Source organism: Cannabis sativa, chromosome 7, assembly GCF_029168945.1.
Source record: "Cannabis sativa cultivar Pink pepper isolate KNU-18-1 chromosome 7, ASM2916894v1, whole genome shotgun sequence".
NCBI lineage: Eukaryota > Viridiplantae > Streptophyta > Magnoliopsida > Rosales > Cannabaceae > Cannabis > Cannabis sativa.
In genome coordinates this window covers 57,973,726-57,995,728 of record NC_083607.1, presented here as the reverse complement: position 1 = coordinate 57,995,728, position 22,003 = coordinate 57,973,726, and the positions used below count along the sequence as shown (strand labels likewise).

Here is a 22,003-nt window from a genome sequence, read left to right as displayed (position 1 = left end):
ATGTAAAAAAACGGGGTTGCTACCTAGCTTTTGGTTAGTTTGGATTGTATTTGTTTGTGATTAATGAAGATTGTTCTTTCTTGATCAAAAAAAAAAAAAAGAACCGGTTCTATAGCAATGTTATAAAGAATAAAAACAAATAACTAGAAATAACTTAAACCGGTTATAATTAAAATAGAACCGATTATATAACATAATGAATACAAGCAAGTAACACACAATAACTCAAATTGATTATAATTAAAAAAATAAAGAGAAATCAGTTCCTAAAACACTGAAATATAAATTAAAAACAAAACTAGTTCCACAATAAAATACCTCAGAGCACATAATACCTCATAAAATTGATTATAATTTTTTTTAAAAAAAATAGAGATCAATTCCAAAAAATATTGAGGTATAAATATGAAAAGAACTGGTTCTATAATAAAATAAATAAACACAAAGAATAACACACAATAACTCAAATATAATATAAAGAAACCAATTATATTTATCAACTAGTAAAAAGCTTGAGACAAGAAAAACTAGTTATGTAAAGTAACTAAGATAAAAACTCACACACACAAAACTAGTTAAATAAAATAACTCAAACAAAAACATTCATTCAACATGCTCCAACCTACTAAATAATTACATACATACCATATTTATTTACCCCAAAAATACTCACTCATTATGTTATATAATCAGTTCTATTTTAATTATAATCGGTTTGAGTTATTTCGTGTTATTTGTTTTTATTCATTATAACACTGTCATTGAACCGGTTCTATTTTAATTATAATTGGTTTGAATTATTTTGTGCTATTTATTTTTGTTCATTATATTATAGAACCGATTATATTTCAATTATAACTGATTTAAGTTATTTTGTGTTATTTATTTTTATTCATTATTTTATAGAACCGGTTATTTTTTTGTTTATATCTGAGACATTACTTCTGGTGACTTTTCCAGTGACTTTTCCAGTGACTTTTTCGGAGACTTTTTCGACGACAATGACTTTTTTGGTAGCTTTTTTGGTGACTTTCCGACGATACTAACTTTTTGATACTGGGAATTTTTTCGGTGATATTTTCAGCAACACTTATTATTATTTTAGAAATATAGGATTTCTATCTTCTTTTTTTTTTTTACAAAAATATAACATAAAAAATCTCACATAAATATAAAAGAATAAAAATATCCATAACCCTATAATATTATTTATTGATGTCATAAAAAAGTCACTCTTATAATTTCGTCGTAATTTCTACTATTTAATAATACTCAAATATTTGAGCTTTCACACCAACGTACACGTCAAATTGAATAATACATGCATGAATAATGGAGATAGAGACATTATTAAATAATAGTCAAGCATTTGATCTATTCCCACTAATGTTCACATCAATTGAACAAATGGAGAACATCATCTATGTACATTTTTTTCTATAAATGGAGATAACATATCTCTACGTACCACATATAGTTAATTAAACAATTCAGTTGCAGAGAGAATGGATTTTGATTCTATGGGTTGAAGAAAGCTTAGTTGGAGGGTATTGATTGGTTGAGTTTGTTTTGTTGAAGAAAGCTTACTAGTATTACTGCTCCACTAAGTAAAAACTAAAAACCAAAACCAATATCATCATCATCATCATATAAATATATATATAATATATATATGCAGTGTTAGTTAATATTGTTAAAAATGGTGGCACTTTCTTCTTCTTCTTCTTCTTTAACTCTAACTGTGTTGTTTGTAGTTCTGTTATGTTGTTCATCCACATATGCAGTTTCTAACAATCTTACTTCTTCATCACAACCACTCTCTCCCAAACAAACTCTGGTCTCAACCAACCAAGTTTTCGAATTGGGTTTCTTCAACCCAACAAATTCTTCAAATCTTTATCTGGGTATTTGGTACAAGGAAGATTCTTCTCCTCATTCAGTTGTATGGGTTGCCAACAGAGAAACCCCACTCTCCTCTCTCACTTCTCCATTTCTTCAAATGAGCTTCATCAATGGAAATCTCGAGCTTTTATCAAGTCAAAACTCGTCTGTAATCTGGTCAACTGAATTAGACATTTCATCAAACACCACACAAGCTATACTGTTAAACAATGGAAACTTAGTCCTCACAGACTCCATTTCAGGATCAGTATTATGGCAGAGCTTCCATAACATCGGAGACACGTTCTTACCAAGCTCAGTCCTCGGTTTCAACCTCAAAACCGGAGAGAACTACAAACTCATCTCCTGGAAATCCGAAACTGATCCGTCTCCGGGAAACTTCAGCTTCGGCATAGCGAAGAAGACACCACCGGAGGCAGTAATTTGGATCGGATCCGAGATTTACTCTAGGAGCGGTCCTTGGGATAAGCTCAAATTCACAGGCGTACCTGAAATGGGTTCTTCGTATAAAAGTCCGTACAATCTTGTTGAAGATGTTGAAGAAGGAACGACTTACCTTTACTTCAACAATGGGTATAACGATTCCGTTGCTTCCAAGGTTTTGCTTTCGCCGGAGGGAATGGTGATAATCATGTTCAAAGACAGAGTCGGAGGTTACTGGTACGCTAGCTATCAGGGTCAGAACAATTGCGATCGTTACGGAATTTGTGGACCATTTGTGGGGTTTGTAAGATCACTGAGTCTCCAATCTGTAAGTGTTTGGAAGGGTTTAAGCCAAAATCAATGGAGGAATGGAGTGAAGGGAATTGGAGTGGGGGTTGTGTTAGAGAATCTGAGTTGAATCTTTGCCATAATAACAATGGTGATCAGAATGATGATGTGTTTGGTGTGATTGGAGAGGTTTGTGTTCCTGATTTTTATGAGTACATGGAAAATGGTGGAAACAGCATTGATTCATGTCATAAATTGTGTTTGAATAACTGTTCATGCATAGCTTATTCATTCATCAATGGAATTGGGTGTTTGGTTTGGTCAGATTCAAACACTCTTCTTGATATTACACAGTTTGAATCCAATACTACTGGAGATGATCTCTTTTTTCGCCTTTCGGGTTTCGAATCACAACTGCTACTGCAACAACCAGGTAAGAACAATGTGACATTGTTGATCAAGATTATTATTGATGTTGTTGTTGTTAAATGTTGTGTGTTTTTTGATTTTAATTAGGACATAATGATAACAAGATTAAGATCATGGTTGGAGTTGTTGTAGCGATTTCTGGTGTGGTATTGTTGGTTGTTGTAGTCTTCTGTTTGCAGAGGAGAAAAAATGGTAATAAGAGGAAAGGTAAGAATATGATATTCAATTTGCATCTTCATCTTCATGATTATGTTTATGTTGTTTTACTTGATATGTATGTTTGTTATTTGAAATCAGCAGCAATTGCAATGAATAATGATTTGATTTGGACAAGTGGTAAGTTGAAGAGAGGAGGAGGTGATGATCATGATCAACCTGAGCTTCATTTTTTTGATTTGGATAGTATAGTAATGGCTACAAACAGGTTTAGTATTGCAAACAAACTTGGTCAAGGAGGATTTGGTCCTGTCTATAAGGTCAATTATTGGTTTATTGAGATTTGATTTGGTTTTGCACGAGTGAGGGAGTGAGTGAAGTAATGAGTTTTGCTTGCATTAATTTCAGGGAGAATTACATGGGAAGGAAGTTGCTGTGAAAAGACTCTCTAGTAGCTCATCACAAGGGGATGAAGAATTTAGGAATGAGATGATATTGATCTCCAAACTTCAACATAGAAATCTTGTTAAGCTCATTGGTTGTTGCATTGAGAATGAGGAGAAGTTGTTAATATATGAGTTCATGCTCAACAAGAGCTTAGATACTTTCATTTTCGGTTAGTTAGTTGGTTTTGTCTTCATGTTTAACAATGTAAGTTTTAGTTTTAACTATTTAGGTTAATTTGTTGTTTTGTGTTCAGATGATAGAAGAAGAAGAAGCGCAAATCTCGATTGGAGCACGCGGTTCAAGATTATTGAGGGGATCGCGAGAGGTCTTGTGTATTTGCATCGCGATTCCAGTTTAAGGGTAATACATCGAGATTTGAAAGCTAGTAATATTCTATTGGATGAAAAGATGAATCCAAAGATTTCTGATTTTGGGTTAGCAAGGATTTTTGAGGGCACCTTAGATCTAGCAAATACTCATAGGGTGGTAGGAACCATGTAAGTAAGCATCATCAATTCATCATCATATCATATCTCTTTCTTATTATTATTCCTTTTCTTTTTTAATATCATTTTGAACCCTGTATTTTGTAAAAATTGCTAATTGGATCCTCTATTTTGTTAAACGACAAAATAGACCCTGTATTTTTCAAATGGTACAAATAAAACACTGAACTCAATTTTCATTAACATGAATGAATGAATTGCAGCGGCTATATGTCTCCAGAGTACGCACTGAGAGGAATCTTTTCGGAGAAATCTGATGTTTTTAGCTATGGCGTGTTGATACTAGAGATAATAAGCGGGAAAAAGAACACAAGCTTTAAGGGTGAGGAGGAGCAATACCAAGGCCTTATTGCATATGTGAGTGAATGAATTTTAAAATTGTTTCAAGATTGTAATTTGTACATTGATGTAATGTAATGATGGATGAATGAATGTGCAGGCATGGCAACTTTGGAGTGAAAGTAGAGGAATTAAATTGGTGGACGAAGCATTGGGTGAGTCATGTATTAATGAATCATCAAAAACAATGATGAGATGCATACATATTGGGCTTCTTTGTGTTCAAGACTTTGCTTCTGATAGACCTTCCATGGCACAAGTAGCTTCCATGTTAACTAATCAAATATTTGATCAACCTCAACCTAAACAACCTATTTTCACTTTCCAACCTTCTACTACTACTATTACTACTCATAATTCAGGAACTGCTACTTCTTCTTCTACTAATACTAGATGCTCTGCTACTATGACAATGGTTGAACCTCGATAAAAGAATAATCTAAATTATTCCATTTCAATGAGAATCACTATTGTTATAACTAAGCCATATTTGTCCAACAATTTCATCACTTATATTTTTCATATGAGCCATGTACTGTGTTGGCTTGACTGAAATTAATCTCTCATGTCTCATAAATTTATATCTGTTTCATCTTCTCCTTGTTATTTTTTTTTAGACCTAGAAATGAAAAATTGTAGTGATCCAATAAAACATAGTAACTAAAACAGTGAAAATATTTGTTTAAAAAACAACAGTAGTAAATATAATAAATAGGTACATCGTTTCTATGGTTATGTAACGCCTTAACATAAGGAACGCCACCCATAGCGACTAAGCACAAACTATGTGGAAATTAAACTTTAAATCATAGAATAAAAATAATAACTTGTTATAATAAAACTTTATGATAAATCCAAAAGAGTATATTTTATTCTGGGATCTCGTAAATTATTTTCAAATTGATATTTTACTATTATTTTAATAATTTTTCAAATTGATATTCTAAAAAAAATTGAAAATAAAAAATAATATCTAAAAAAATATATTAAAACTTAAATAAAATATAATTAATCGTAAATTTTGTTTATATACATACATAAAATATCAATCAATATATATACATTAACGTTTTTGGCTTTTACAAAAAAAAAATTAAGATATAATAATAATAATAATAATAAAAAGAATCAGTTGTATGTGATACTTGAAATAATATTTCAATTGCTTTTTACCACATTTAAATTTTTTATTAAAAAATATTAATTAATTTTTAACAAAAGCCTACTTTACCTCTTTTTTCGAAATGATAACTTTAATATCAAGTATCACATAATTATAACTAAATAGCATTAATTGTTATTGGACACCAATGGTGCCCAACACCTTTAATAGGTGGCGCCCTACGATTGGTTAGCGATATTCCTTAAATCTTATTTTTTTTAGTTATAAGGGATCTGCTACTTAATTATACCAATAGTGGTATGGGCATCATCCAATCCAATTACATTTATATATATCAAAAAATTATTTATATAATAAAAAATATTGAAAAATATAATAAATATTTATTATAGTTTTATTAGATTTTTTTTTTTTTTTGTATGTTGAATTTGTAACACTTGATTGTTTAGTGTACTTATTTTCATGATGTATTGTTCTATTTTATTACTTAGAAATGTTATTGTTTTAATTATGTAAAAATTTTAGCTACAACACACTTTTAAGAATAGTATATTTATGAAGTATTAAACTTAAATAAAAAGTGATACATAGTTTTTTACGTATTTTTCTTTATATTTTTAAGCTAATATTGAAATTTAGGTATATTGGATATCCAATTATAAAACCGATCCAATCCAATTAGTAATTGGATTGGATTTTGAGGTCTAATTGGATTGGATCAGATGATGATTTTTCAAATACAATTACTAATTGGATTGGATCAGATGAGGAAAAAAAAGTTGGATTGGATCGGATGCCCACCCCTAGTGTAACGCCCTAATGCTAAGGCACGCTATAGTGCTTTTTCAATTACAGTGCAATCTTTGCTAATCAAAGAATTTTCTCAAAAGACGTGTCAAATTAAAACTTTTATATTAATTACTAAACTTTATAATATATTAAAATATTTACAAGTGCTGAGATCCCGTTTTCAAATTTTTTAAAAGTAAATATTTCAAAATACATTTATTACAGGTTGCACAACGACTACCAAAATACAATCCCCAGATGTCCCGAGACCGAACACTCCAGGTCGCGCTGCTTGACATGTACAATCCCATCCGAGCCCAGGTTCACTCATGTTCAACTTTCTCCTTTCCTTTACCTACACATGGAAGCAGAACTGTGAGTCGACAGACTCAGTAAGAAATGCCTATAACGTATCATAAAATTTCCGACCTGTAATTAGGTGCCCATACACCTATTTACAAGGCTTAACAGATAAGCATGAACGTTCAATACTAGGGTACAGCCACTATACCACATACAAAAAATTTTTAGCAAGAAAAATAAGAAAAGAAAAAGTTGAGTTTGAGTTAAATATTTTTGTATGAACATATTTTTCATATAGTGTAAAAAGAGATATTTTTTGATATTTTTTTTATTAAGTAGTTAAATTAAGCATAGAAATTCAAATTTGTGATTTCATTATTTGTTATTAGATCAAAATTCGATAATTTGATATTTTTAAAATTAATATTTATAGTTAAATTTGTTTAGTAATTAGGTTAATACCCATTAAGAAGTATTCCATACATATATATCCCTATATAGGAAAATGAATAATTACATAAGGCACCATTTTTTGTAAAATATTTACATTTTCACGTTCAAAGAATATTTTTTTTACATTTTTACGGTTTTTCAAAAAATGACACGAAAATAACATAAAATCAATAAGAAAACAACATAAAAGTAACATGAAAATAACATCAAAATGACAACAAAAAAACAACAAAAAATAACATACAAATGAACAAAAAATTAACAACAAATGAACAAAATTTCAACACAAGACCGTATTTTATGTAAATAAAATCAAAAAAATCGTAAAAATGTTTAAAATTCCGTGAAACTGTATTTTTGTTTTTGTGCATTTGTTACGTGCCAAGCCACGTAGTGTTAGTTTTATTTAATATTTTAGTTTTTTATTTTAATTAATAATTAAAATAGTATAATTATTTGAACGATTTGTTTTATAAAAATAAAATATGTGTCAGTATATTTAGTAAGTAAAACATAGTTGTGTTATAATAATGTATGTTATTAATAGTAAAATGTACATTAATCTTCTAATTGAAAAAAGTAGGGCTGTACATCGGTCGGTTTGGGCGGTTTATCCTATATATTTTCTAATCCAATCTAAAGTTCGGGTTGCTAAAATTTAAGTACAACCCGTCCAATTAAAAAAAAAAAAAATTGTAAACCGACTAACGGTTTGGGCGGTTTGGTCGGGTTAACCCGCCCAAACTGGCCAAACTTTTTTTTTTTGGGTTGTGGAACCTTCCTGCAATTTCTCTTTCACCTCCATTATCATCATCTCTGCTCCTCTTTCCTTAGTCTTCTCGTAGGTTAAATCGGCACTTGTTGATATTAACATTAAGATCCAACATGATATCAAATTTCCTCTGTTTCTTTCTTTCTCTATTTTCTCTCTCGATCTTAATCAAAAATGTCAGATGTTAAATTTGTCTTGTAGAGATTGAAATGCAAAAAAAATAAAATAAAAAATCCCCACTTCCTGAATGGATTAGTTTTCAGAAGAGTAACTATAAAAAAAGCTCTAGAAAATTCAAACCCATCAAAAATAAGAAACCCACATATATGGAAGAGAGAAAGAGAGGACAGATGGAAAATTGATAGTGTTATTCGGGTTATTTCGGGTTAAGTCGGTTTAATTGGGCGGGTTACTTTATTTTCAACCCGCCCAATTTGCAGATTGGGCGGTTTTTTTTTTCGTCGGTTTTTTCGGTTTTTTTTTTTGGCAATTTTTTTCGGTTTGGTTTAGGCGGGTTATTCGGTTTAGGCGGTTTACGAAAATATATGTACAGCCCTAGAAAAAAGTTCTATTATCTCATTTCATATTTAATAATAGCTACACAACTATATATTTATAGACTTTCACATTCTTTGCAAATTACTAATAAGTACCAATAATATTTTCATATTCTAATATTTTTCAACCTACTCTTCTTGGTGGTAAAATTAAAAATAAAATTAAAAATAAGCACAATCATATAAGGTAAATACTAATTACAGCCCATTTCATCTTTTTTTTTTTATTATTTTTTTAAGCCCAAGCCCAAAAATCTCTTAGCCAACACAATCAATCTTCTTTTATATTATCTTTTCTAGATATTTTATCTATATTTTTCTTTTTTAAAAAATAAATAAAAAAATTATTAATATTCTCCCAAGATAAGTTTGTTAGAGAGATATGTGGCTAAGATGATTTTTTTAATTTAAAAAGAGATTATTGATATTTAAAAGATTGTTTATTTAAAAGATTGTTTAATTTTTTGGGTTTAATTATTGGGTTTATTTTTTAACGGGAGATCAAACCTAATCGTTAAATTTAACAGAATATTCTTTTATTTTTAAGTATATTCTGTTAAACCAAGAATGTTAAACCAAAAAATGTCGTTAGATAGGCACTTTTAATATATAAAGATATTTAAGTAGACCTATTATAGAAGAATAGACTCTTTCTATTATTTCTATTTTCTATTGATATGTTTTGTCATAAATGAATTTAGTTTTAAATTATGTGTTTCTTTCTTAATTAATAATGAACAGAAATAGATGATTAAATTTCATTTGAATAATAAAGTTAAGTTATTAGTCTATGTGGTGACCTAACCTCAACACAAGACATTGTAGATAAGGTTAGATTCTCAAGTGCACTCTTAAGTTCGAATATTTTTTCTCTTCTTGATAAATTATACATTGTTTTTTTAAGAAAAAACATATTTATATATTTACAGTATGATAACCTTTTAGAGTGGCCATTATATATATATATATATATATATATATATATATTTTCTATTTAATGAATAAAAAGTATTATGCAACATAAGCCTATTGTTAATTTTTTTAATATCTTCTCAATTTTTTTCATATTAATAGATATAGGTTTTTTCTTCATATTAAAGAAAGAAATGCTTATATGTATTCTTTGTGCATTGGATTCATAAGTCATTAAACTAATTACAAAACCTAAACCTAACACTACATATATCATCACTAATTAAGAGTAACTTTCATATTATACTACTTAATAAAATCTCTTTGCTGGGCATTTATGTCATGGCTCATGAGTTTTTTTTATGAGATAATTATACTACTTGATAGTGTGTATTTTTTTAATTTCCACAAATTACACTAATTTAAATGATAACCTAATAACAATAGAAGATAACAAATAACACCAATTGAACGATTGTAAGTGTATACATCAATTAGATGTTTAAAAACACAAAACAAGATGGGAAAAGATGAAAAAGTCTTGACAAGAAAAGGGAATATAAAAGCTTGAAAATGAGTGTTGCAAAGTGTTTCCAAAAGCAAAGGCCACAAGTACTAGTTAGTTGCTAACTAACAATATTAGAAAATTGATGATGGCTGGCTAGTATGTATGTCTACCATATATGATGATGATGAAGCTTGTTCACAACAGTTTTGGTGTCATTCTGAACACTATTAAGATTTATTCTTACCACCCCAATTTTAATTTCTCAGGGAAGATTTGCTGATTCTCCATGCCCCCCCAATTGCCCTTTAAGGAGACTTGTCGCCTTTTCAGCCTCATCTTCAATCATGAAAGTAAACCTATAGTATGACAAGAATTTGTATGCATCACTTCCTTTTTTATATTTAATAATAATTATATGCAATCTCTCATTCGGTTTAACAACAAAATGTAACTCTATTACTAATAAAGAAATAGTAAGTGTCATAAATTTATGCTTTATGCAATCAAAGAATCTATATCTATATATTTATATAATGTTGTTGTTAGGTGAGGTGGCGGATTATATGACTATTTTTTCTATTTTTCAATTTTCTCAATTTTTCTTGTTTGTTTTGTTTTTAACTATTTTATTATTTAATCTAATAATATTATTACAGTTAATGATGAAAATCAATAGACAGAAACAGTTTTTTCTATACATTTATATTCATAAATAATAAATACATAAAATGTAACCGAATTCATTACCACTATTTATTTAGTCTATTCATACTAATAATTTGTTTTTTATAGGGATTATCAATTTTCAACCTTATCACAACTCAAAATATGTTTGAGAAACAACTTTGGTTAGAACACGATTCGATATGTACACCCCATTGTTGAGTATCAATAGACAAAGATTTAGGAAAGATTGGAGTTTGCTATGTAGGCTCCACCCCATGTCCAAAAAATGCTTAGTTTCTTAAATCTGTTACACACTATAATTTGGGTGTACCAAACATATGTATCGGGCAATGAACCCATGCTTTTAAAGAAACTTTGCAAATAGACTGGGAGTTTATCCATACTCACGAATTTTAATGTAGTATTCTCCATTTTATATTTGATCTCACTATCTTAATATGCAAAATGCACCATTTCTCTACTTAAGATTTAAATGTCTTTGAAACATATAAATCTATACTTTTGTAGAAAAATTATTTATGTGAGTAATCGTTAAAAAAGAGATGCAAAATTTGAGTCCATGTCTTCAAAATTAATTGACTTGTATGATTTCTAATATGATAGAATTCTAGTATGCACCAATTTTGACTTGTTGGAATACATATTCTTAATGAAATTCACACAAGTTCTAAATAAAGTTAGTAAAATCTAGTGTAATGAAGATCCCCCACCATTTACTAACATTTATTCTATTTATGAAGATATGTTCCATAATTTTTGGTGCTATAATGTAGAAGAATTCTTATTAATAACACTTTTCTTATTGTCAGATTGAACTTGCATATCTTTATGAGTGACATCATTTGTAGTAAAGACCTCTAAATGTGTCTAAATCAAGTTTCAATAGAATCTTGGAACATAAAGGTCTTTGCCAATTTTAAAACAAAGCCACTACTATATTGCTTGTTCCTTAAACTTCTAAATGTGAGAACTTATCTTGTCTGTGGATAAGATTTGCTCACAGTTACTGACTTTCTTAGGTTTATTTGTAAACCTTGCAAGAAATTATGAATGTGGAATAACAATCTAAAATAATCCACTATGTGTTAATAATCACATTAACTATATTAGAATGAATTCATACACAATAAATTAAAATTTATTGGTGATAATAAAGTGTGATTTATTTTTCTTAATTATACAGTAAAAACTGTACATTTTAGATTAAGTTATCAGAATAAATTTTTGGAAATTTCTACTGGTATGGAAGAAATTTATGAATAGTGATGTAATAAAATTACATATATAGTTTTGAGGTTTAAATTAATCATGTTTTTACCAATGAATAAACATGCTTACATATGAAATCTTATTAAACAAAAATTGCCTGTGGGCTAAATTTTTAATTTAATAAGATTAGATTTAGATGTAGATTATGATAGATTTACACAATTTATGAAAAACTTAAAGTTTAATATTTCTATCTCAATGAAAGGTATGAAACACTTAATTATTTATAAATGTTTCAAAATTTTATACTTTATGATAAAATTATTAAATTAAATCTACATAATTTCCTGTGGGATAAATTAAGAGAATTTAATTTAACATATTAATTATGTAAATATAATAAAATTCCTGTAGGGTAAGATTATTATGTTCACATAATTCATGTCCATTATGTGATCTTGATCCACTTAATGTATATAATTTTATATAATTAAGGATGCTGTGGCTACTCCCTAATTATTTAAAATTATGTGGTTCACTAGACACCAAAGTATAAACTGAAGATTAAAATTTTACTAAATCCAAAATAGCCTGTGGGCTAAATTTTAAATTTAATAAAATTAGATGAACTTTATGATAGATTTAATTAAACAATTAGTTTTGGAAAATGAAGGTTTATTATCTATCTTTAATTAAATTTGTGATAACACTATTAAATTAAATCCCCATAACTCCCTGTGGGGTAAATTAAGAGAATTTAATTTAACATATTATCCTAATTAATTATACAAATATAATAAAATCCCTGTGGGGTAAAATTATTATACCTATATAATTAATTACAAGTTATGTCCATTAAGGTGAATTTTAATTAATGTATAATTTTATACAAATAAGGATGTTGTGGCTACTCCCTAATTATATAAAATTATATTTTCACTTTGACATTAGGTATTGGGCTCTACCTAAAAGTAATTTCGTTATTAACATAGTAGACAATCACTGAGATTAGTGCTCCTAGTGTGGTCGTCCGAAGATCATTAAAAACCGTTCTAGATATGAGCATTTGTCCCAAGTTCATGTTTTCTTATGTCAAACCACAAAATTACTTACATTTTATTCATATTTTATTCATTTTAGGAAGTTTTATGAATATTTTATGAATAATTTTATGAAGTTTTATGAAACTTAATGTGCTAGATAAAATATTCAACCTATCTTAATGTTTGAACATTTCTAGATATATCTAGCACTATAAAAGGAATTTATGTATAGCATTTAAATCATACAAATCAAAATTAATTGTATTAAAAATAAATTTTCCAAATAAATACAAATTAAAACAATTATTGTATGATAATATATTAAATGCTTAATTCCATGATATGTAATTAATTATGCATTTATAACCATATAATATCTTAATTATTTGTACTAATAATTAATTTGTATAAATAAGGTAAATATACAAATTAGTACAATTAATTATATGAAATCAATTAAATGCAACATTAAAGAATATACTTAATGGCAGATTATCAATTAATTTAATCAATAAATTACTTAATTGGTAAATAAATATAATAATTGCGCACTTAATTGTAGAATAATTAAATATTCACATTCTTAAAATATCACAATTATTGTAATTACATGTAAAAATAAAACATGTAATTAATTTACCAAATTAAAAACTTTCCATAATAATTTATTACTAAATAACATATAATATATGAAGATATATGTTAAATAAGAATGGAAAGTTAAACAAATGTAATTTAATTGACTAAATCAACAAAAATAAGGAAATAAAATAAAATTCCAAAAATAAATCAAAGTAACAAAATTTCGGAATTTTCTTAAATTTTTCTTAATTTTCCTTTTTTTTTTTTTGAAAAACTGCCATGAAAACAACACCGATGACCAAAATTCATGAAACCAATTCCAAAATGATCTAAATGAATAAATTAAGAGATCCATATTGATTTCAAGCATCGAAAACACGTAAAATGTAGACTTTAATTTCATAAAAAAATCTTTCGGGTCCGATCGTGTTCTTAAGAGAATTTTTTTAGTTTTCAGATGGGTTTTAAATCCTTTTCATTCATAAAATCGATCTAAAATATTATATGAATATAGTAATGAATAGAGGATTTAAAATAAATACCGAAAATGAAAACGGAAAAATTATAGACCGAAAAATAAAACTTTCATGTATATATATACTCGTATACAATGTATATATACTGCATAAAATCATTATTAATGTATGAAAGAGAGTATTACATACAATTTTATGCAACAAAAATATGAAAGCATTGAGTATTATACATAAACTTATATACATGAAAATTATATGTATACACACAGTATATGAATATAAATATGAATGTGCATATATATATATATGAACATATAGATTATGAAATATTAATATAAAAGTATATATATAAATATGAATATATATACGTAAATGAAAAGAAAATGTATATAAAATATATATACAAACAAAAACCAATACTGGATATGTATATATATACATATATACTTACATATACACATTAAACCATATAAAATATCATAAAGATATATAAAAGAATATGATAATCAATTATATGGAAAGAAATCAATGAATATAATATGAAAGTGTATACTCAGAAACATATATATATATATGTATATATAAAAAATTGAGTATATGAATATATATATAATCGGGAATTATATAATATGAAAGTATATATATAAAATATATATTATATTATAAATGAAGAACCCCGTAAATGTATGTATATATATATATGAAATTCAAAATAAATCAAGGCAGAGATATATAATCCGCTCTGATGCCAACTGTTAGACATTTAAATGTATAAACTGAAATATATATGTTTATGTATAAAATGCGGAATTAAATCAAACATATATACACTATGAATAAGGATCGAAATACCTCCAGCCATTGATTCTTGAGCTTCAAACCCACATAAGCTTTGATCTGCAAAGGAAACTGGTTGATGTGGGTAATCGGGCTTCCTCGCTCTCTCAACTCTCTTTAGATGGAATTTGCTGTTATGAACAGAATGAGTGAGGAGCTCGGGGACCGAGACCCTATATTTATAGGTGAGATACTCCATCAGTATCTGCGCCACATTAATTGTCAGAATATTTTGACAATTAATTCAGGAAATCAAATCAGGTAATGAATATAGAAATCTGACCATATATAGAATATTACATAATTGATTTTGTCCAGATTTAATGAATATAAAATATTCATTTAACAGAAAATCAATTATTTGTTTATTTCCTTAAATAGAAAATCATTTCCTTAATTAGAAATAATTTCCATAAATAAAATATTCTAATATTTTTTTCATATAAATAGATATAGGTTTTCTCTTCATATTAAAGAAAGAAATGCTTATATGTATTCTTTGTGCATTGGATTCATAAGTCATTAAACTAATTACAAAACCTAAACCTAACACTACATATATCATCACTAATTAAGAGTAACTTTCATATTATACTACTTAATAAAATCTCTTTGCTGGGCATTTATGTCATGGCTCATGAGTTTTTTTTATGAGATAATTATACTACTTGATAGTGTGTATTTTTTTAATTTCCACAAATTACACTAATTTAAATGATAACCTAATAACAATAGAAGATAACAAATAACACCAATTGAACGATTGTAAGTGTATACATCAATTAGATGTTTAAAAACACAAAACAAGATGGGAAAAGATGAAAAAGTCTTGACAAGAAAAGGGAATATAAAAGCTTGAAAATGAGTGTTGCAAAGTGTTTCCAAAAGCAAAGGCCACAAGTACTAGTTAGTTGCTAACTAACAATATTAGAAAATTGATGATGGCTGGCTAGTATGTATGTCTACCATATATGATGATGATGAAGCTTGTTCACAACAGTTTTGGTGTCATTCTGAACACTATTAAGATTTATTCTTACCACCCCAATTTTAATTTCTCAGGGAAGATTTGCTGATTCTCCATGCCCCCCCAATTGCCCTTTAAGGAGACTTGTCGCCTTTTCAGCCTCATCTTCAATCATGAAAGTAAACCTATAGTATGACAAGAATTTGTATGCATCACTTCCTTTTTTATATTTAATAATAATTATATGCAATCTCTCATTCGGTTTAACAACAAAATGTAACTCTATTACTAATAAAGAAATAGTAAGTGTCATAAATTTATGCTTTATGCAATCAAAGAATCTATATCTATATATTTATATAATGTTGTTGTTAGGTGAGGTGGCGGATTATATGACTATTTTTTCTATTTTTCAATTTTCTCAATTTTTCTTGTTTGTTTTGTTTTTAACTATTTTATTATTTAATCTAATAATATTATTACAGTTAATGATGAAAATCAATAGACAGAAACAGTTTTTTCTATACATTTATATTCATAAATAATAAATACATAAAATGTAACCGAATTCATTACCACTATTTATTTAGCCTATTCATACTAATAATTTGTTTTTTATAGGGATTATCAATTTATTTTTATTCCTTATATATATTCCTATGATTTTTTTCCATGTATATTATCTACTCATTATCTTATCACACACACATATAGTGCTAATAGGTATAATTTTTTTTTTTTTTTGAATAAAGATAGGATTCATTAAAATTAATAGGCCTCAGCCTTAACAATGTCACACAAGAAAGACGGAGCATTAAGCTCATTATACGTACAACCTGATAATAAATAAGACTCCCTAGCAACACAATGGGCAACCCTATTTGCAGATCGATTAACAAAGGACACAATGACATTATTCAAACTAGATAAATAAAACGACAGTCCTCAACCAATAAACCAAATTGGGATGGCATTTGGATTGAACTATTAATTGCTTGAACCACAACCAAAGCATCTGACTCGACAACCACTTTCTCCCAACCTTTACGCTTTATCCAACTCAAAGCCTCCTTGATGCCAATGACTTCTGCAATTTCAGGAGTTACACAACCCCACCTACTCGCAGAAAAAACTTCAAGGAGCTTACCATGACTGTTACGAGCAACACAACCAAATCCAAATTTTAATGAGCTTCAAAACTAGCTCCATCGACATTCACCTTGACCGTAAAAGCATCTGGTTTACGCCAACAACTACTGCTTGAAATGTCACCTGTAACAAATAGAGCATTAGGTGACTCAAACTTAGTAATTTTCCATTGGCCAAGGACATGTTTTGCCGACTTCACCACCTCCAAAGCAGGCCGAGACTTATTCAGCCATTGCACTTCATTTCGGGTTTTCCAAATGCTCCAACACACCATGGCAACTTCACTTACCACTTCCTCACGGCAGCCATCGAATAGAGCACAAACCCAGCTGCCAAAATCAATCTCCACACCAGCAGCCGGTGGTAGTTTGACAGAGCAGTCCAAAAGTACATGAAATATTGTCTCAACATGCATATTGCAAAAAGGGCACAAGAGATCAACATTAACATGCTTGGATTGAAGTTGTACCTTCGTTGGAAGACATCCTGAACAAGCTTTCCACAAGAAATGATGAACTTTGGGTGGAATAGGTAACTTCGATAAATTCTTCCAGCAAGTATCATCTTGCAAAAATAGCCAATTTCCTTTTGAAGCTTGAAGAACTTTATAGGCGCTTTTGACCGAATAGAACCCCGAAGGCTCCATGTTCCAACACCAACCATCAATATCCCGAGTTTGACTAAGTTGAATGCTTCTAATTAAATTAATGTCCCTCTCTTCAAACATGTCATTTAGAAGTTCAACATCCCAAGACCTCTCCCCAATCACCATCAAGTTTGAAACATATTGATCAACAAGGCCAGGATTATCAGTTAAAACAAACGGATTAGTATCATGGGGCAACCAAGGATCATGTAAAATACTAACCGAAGAGCCATTAGCAATAGACTTTCTAGCACCACTTCAAACAAGAGATTGAGCCTCCCAAATACTCCTCCAAATAAAGCTTGGATTTTGTCCCAACTCGGCATTAAGAAATGAACCTTGTGGATAATATCTTGCTTTATAAATTTTCGCCACAAGCGTATCCTCCATAGTAAGTAACCTCCAACCTTGTTTTCCCAAAAAAGAGAGATTGTAGTCACGAAGATCCCGAAAGCCAAGCCCTCCAAAATTCTTATGTTGACAAAGCCGCTTCCAACTAACCCAACTTACTCCCTTACTAGTTGAACTCGATTGAGATTTCCACCAGAACTTTGCCATCATACCTTCAAGGCTCGAGCGAATTTCTTTGGTCAAGAGAAACACCCTCATTGCATAATTAGGCAAGGCTTGAGCTACTGATTTAATCAAGACTTCTTTTCCAGCTTTAGACAAAAACATAGTCTCCCAACTAAAGATTTTCTTTCTCATTTTCTCCTTCAAGAAACCAAGAATGTCATTTTTATTTCTCCCCATTATGCAAGGGGGACCCAAATAAAAACTATCATCCGAAGCCTCATTCAGCCTCATAAGACCACACACACGGTCACTCACATCCATATTAACGTTCTTGCTGAAAAAACAGATGACTTTGCAAAATTAACTTGTTGGCCCGAAGCAATTTCATAGCTATGCAAAAGCCGAAGTACATGCTGAGCTTCATTCTCATTAGCTTTACAAAAGACATAACTATCATCCGTAAAAAGCATATGAGACACCATAGGAGCACCACGAGCAACACGACAACCAGTCAACCAATGTTGATGTTCATAATGCTTTAATAATAATGAGAGACCCTCAGCACAAACTAAGAACAAATAAGGAGATAGTGGATCTCCTTGTCTCAACCCTCTAACAGGAGTAATAGGCCCCATTGCATGACCACCATGAGTAACATTATAAGTAACTGTAGTCACACAAAACATTATCAATTGCACCCAGTGTTGAGTGAACCCCATTCGGACCAACATATTTTCAATAAAGATCCATTCAACCTGATCATACGTTTTACTCATGTCAAGTTTGATAGCCATATATCCCTCCTTTCCCACTCTCTTCCTCTTCAGATAATGCATAATCTCAAAGGCAACCATAATATTGTTGGAAATTATTTTACTAGGATCTAGATTTACTAACAAGTATGTTGGATTAACAACCTAATATGAATTCTAAAACAATGAAAATAAACACATATAAAGTTAGAAAACCTTACAGTGGGTGCAGCGGAATAATATGACTCCTTCCGTTCAGATCTCTAGCCCTTGATTCCTTTCTGTAGCAGAGCATCACCAAGATCTGAACCTGGATCTTCTTTTCTCCTTCTTTGATGTAGAATTTCCATAGTCTTCCATACTATGATTGAGATACCACTTGATGTGTGTGGGCACTACTCATCACTCAAGGATTTTCGAAAATACAAAGAAGAAAAGAGAGAGAGAGAAGGTGGCGTGTGAGGCTTTTTCTGAGAGAAACAAAGTGATCATAGATGTGTGTGTTAGTTTCCTCAAGCCAACACTTTCTATTTATAGAAAACCCTCTAGGTTTAGGTTAGAATTGTATGGCATTAAAATAATGGAAACTACAAATGGAATTTCCTATGCATAGGGCCGGTCATACAAAGGGTATTGGGCCTCACTTTGCAACTTTTCCATTTTGTTATTTTCCATTCCCATTTTCTCAAAAATGCCAATTTTCCAATTTAACCTTTTAAATGCCAATTCTAATTATTTAATAACTTGGAAATAATTATCAAATAATATTGCCATTTAATATATTTATTAATTTAGACATATAAAGTCTCTTAATCAATAAATAAACCTAAAATCTCTTTTCTTTACAATTTCGCCCTTGCTTAGTTAAAATTCATAAAGTAGACATAGTCTAACTTTTAGATTTTTAATTGATTAATCAAAATCAATTAACTGAGTCTTACAAGCAGTATAGTCTCAACTAGTATGGGGACCATGGGTCTATATAACCGAGCTTCCAATAAGTCGAACCAAATTTACCAAGTAAATTCCCTAACTTATTAATTCCTCATTGAATCCACACTTAGAACTTGGAATTGCACTCTCAGTCATATAGAAACACTCTATATGTTCCACGATATAGACACGTCATTAGTTATCCATTGTTATAACCCTAATGTGATCAATGATCCTCTATATAGATGATTTACACTGTACAGGGATTAAATTACCGTAACACCCTACAATGTATTTTATCCTTAAAACACTTAACCCTGTATAAATGATATTTCACCTAAGTGAAATGAGATCTCCACCATTTATCTTCGTTTGGTTAAGCTCGAAGGAAATCATCCTTTACTTCTATTTGCCAAATAGAAGCTATAGATTCCATATTTATGTTAGCGCTTCCACTCAATTGTTGGGTTTTATGCCCTAAATAAAACTCTGTTTCAATGTAATCCAGATTATTCTATATCAATAAAGTAACAGAAGTAATTTTTCATTCACTTGTGTATGTTTTGGTTCACTTAATCAATTGCTTGTCTATTTGATTTATAAATTCATCCAAACCCCTTTCACATACTTGAACATGTTTATTGTGTTGTCAACACAGTGGAAAATAAACATGATTATGTGAATAAAGTATTCCTAGATTTATCAGAACACTGGGTTTCACTGATATGACAATCTACAACAGAGTTTACTTACATTTGGAGAAATGTTATGTTCTTTCCAGAACATAGGTTAAAGTAAAGCTCAGGTTGGATGCATGGAGTATGCATTGGAATGGACCGATATTGAACTTTGAATTAGATTTTGAAACTTACCGTAAATATCTATTCAAATCAATATCAGAAGTTGATCCTAGATCACATGATCTAAATCCTGATATGGTTAGGCTTAATTTCAAGAGTGTTATTCGTGTTCTTTGATTTGTTAGTTAAGCCTAAAACTGTAGTCTGGGCAATACATACATTTTGGGAACACGGTAGTGCAATTGAGTGGGAGCGCTAACATAAATATGGAATCTATAGCTTCTATCTGGGGAATAGTAAGCAAAGGGTGATCTCCTTCGAGCTTAACCAAACGAGATAAATGATTGAGTACTCATTTCACTTAGTTGAAATATCATTTATACAGGGTTAAGTGTTTTAAGGATAAAATACATTGTAGGGTGTTACGGTAATCTAAGTCCCTTTACAGTGTAGATCATCCATATAGAGGATCATTGATCACATTAGGATTATAACAATGGATAACTAATAATGTGTCTATATGGTGGAACATATAGAGCATTCTATATACTGAGAGTGCAATTCTGAGTTCTATGTGTAGATTCAACGAAGAATTAATAAGTCAGTGAATTTAAGTGGTAAATTCTAGATCTGCTTATTGGAAGCTCGGATATATAGACCCATGGTCCCCTCACTAGTTGAGATGATATTACTTGTAGGACTCATTTAATTGATTTTAATTAATCAATTAAAAATTCTCAAGATAAACTTGTCAGTTTGAGAATTTGGCACTCATTAAGGGCAAAACAGTAAATAGAGATTTTGAAGGGCATATTTATTAATTAGGAAACTTTAATTAGTTTCATTATTAATAAAATAAATGATAATATATTATTTGATAATTATTTTTAATTATTAAGTAATTAGATTTATCATTAATATGGTTGAACAGTGGAATTGGCAACATTTCACAAAAAGGGAAACTATCAAGTGTAGGAAAAAGAAAGTTGGAAAAGAGGCAAGCCTTGTTTCCACATTGCCTAGGCCGGCCCCCTTTACCTTCCTTTTCCCTTGATTTTCTCAGTTCAAAATGTCAATCATAGCCCTTGGTGGTCTTCTATAAATAGAAGGCAAAGGCTTCAGAGTTTATTAACACACATCTCTGTATCTCTGAAAAAGCTTTTCACAGCATTATTCTGAAAGAATTTTCTCTCAGAAAATTCTCTCTGAGCCGCCACTCTCTCTCTCTCTATACCTTCACTGTTTCGAAATATATGAGTGCTAGAGTAGTGCCCACACACATCAAGTAATACCTCAATCATAGTGAGGAAGGCTGTGTAGAATTCAGAAACAACAAAGAAGGACTTTCGGGCTCAGATCTTGATTATACTCTGCTACAGAAAGGAATCAAGGGTTAGAGATCTGAGTCGGAGGAGACATATATTCCGCTGCAATCACTGTAAGATTTCTGATACTCTTATGTGTTTAATTTCATATCGTTTTAGAAGTTCATATTTAGG

At 29.7% G+C, this 22,003-nt stretch overlaps 2 protein-coding genes and 1 pseudogene across 2 annotated transcripts; 1 reads left to right on the top strand and 2 right to left on the bottom strand.

Moving 5' to 3' along the window:
- Positions 1–1,343: 1,343 nt before the first annotated feature.
- Positions 1,344–5,084, top strand: LOC133039911 (G-type lectin S-receptor-like serine/threonine-protein kinase At1g61490; annotated as a pseudogene).
- An 11,392-nt stretch (positions 5,085–16,476) lies between these two features.
- On the bottom strand, positions 16,477–17,629 carry LOC133039780 (uncharacterized). Its single transcript, XM_061118729.1, has 4 exons — positions 17,147–17,629; positions 16,928–16,980; positions 16,649–16,824; positions 16,477–16,544 (listed from the first exon to the last, which is right to left on the bottom strand). Exons 1-4 carry the CDS (start codon positions 17,627–17,629, stop codon positions 16,477–16,479), a joined length of 780 nt encoding a protein of 259 aa, XP_060974712.1.
- Positions 17,630–17,761: 132 nt separating this feature from the next.
- LOC133039779 (uncharacterized mitochondrial protein AtMg00310-like) lies at positions 17,762–18,256 on the bottom strand. Its single transcript, XM_061118728.1, has one exon. It carries the CDS (start codon positions 18,254–18,256, stop codon positions 17,762–17,764), a length of 495 nt encoding a protein of 164 aa, XP_060974711.1.
- Between the last annotated feature and the right edge of the window lie 3,747 nt (positions 18,257–22,003).

Bases quoted from the DNA above. Each gene is read 5' to 3' on its own strand.
- LOC133039780 (XM_061118729.1), bottom strand. From the start codon at position 17,629: ATGGTGATTGGGGAGAGGTCTTGGGATGTTGAACTTCTAAATGACATG. The intron at 16,825-16,927 runs GTGAATGTCGAT...TTCTGCGAGTAG, and splicing joins CAGATGCTTTTACGGTCAAG to GTGGGGTTGTGTAACTCCTG. The intron at 16,545-16,648 runs GTCGTTTTATTT...ATTTATTATCAG, and splicing joins TGGTTTATTGGTTGAGGACT to GTTGTACGTATAATGAGCTT.
- LOC133039779 (XM_061118728.1), bottom strand. From the start codon at position 18,256: ATGGGGAGAAATAAAAATGACATTCTTGGTTTCTTGAAGGAGAAAATG.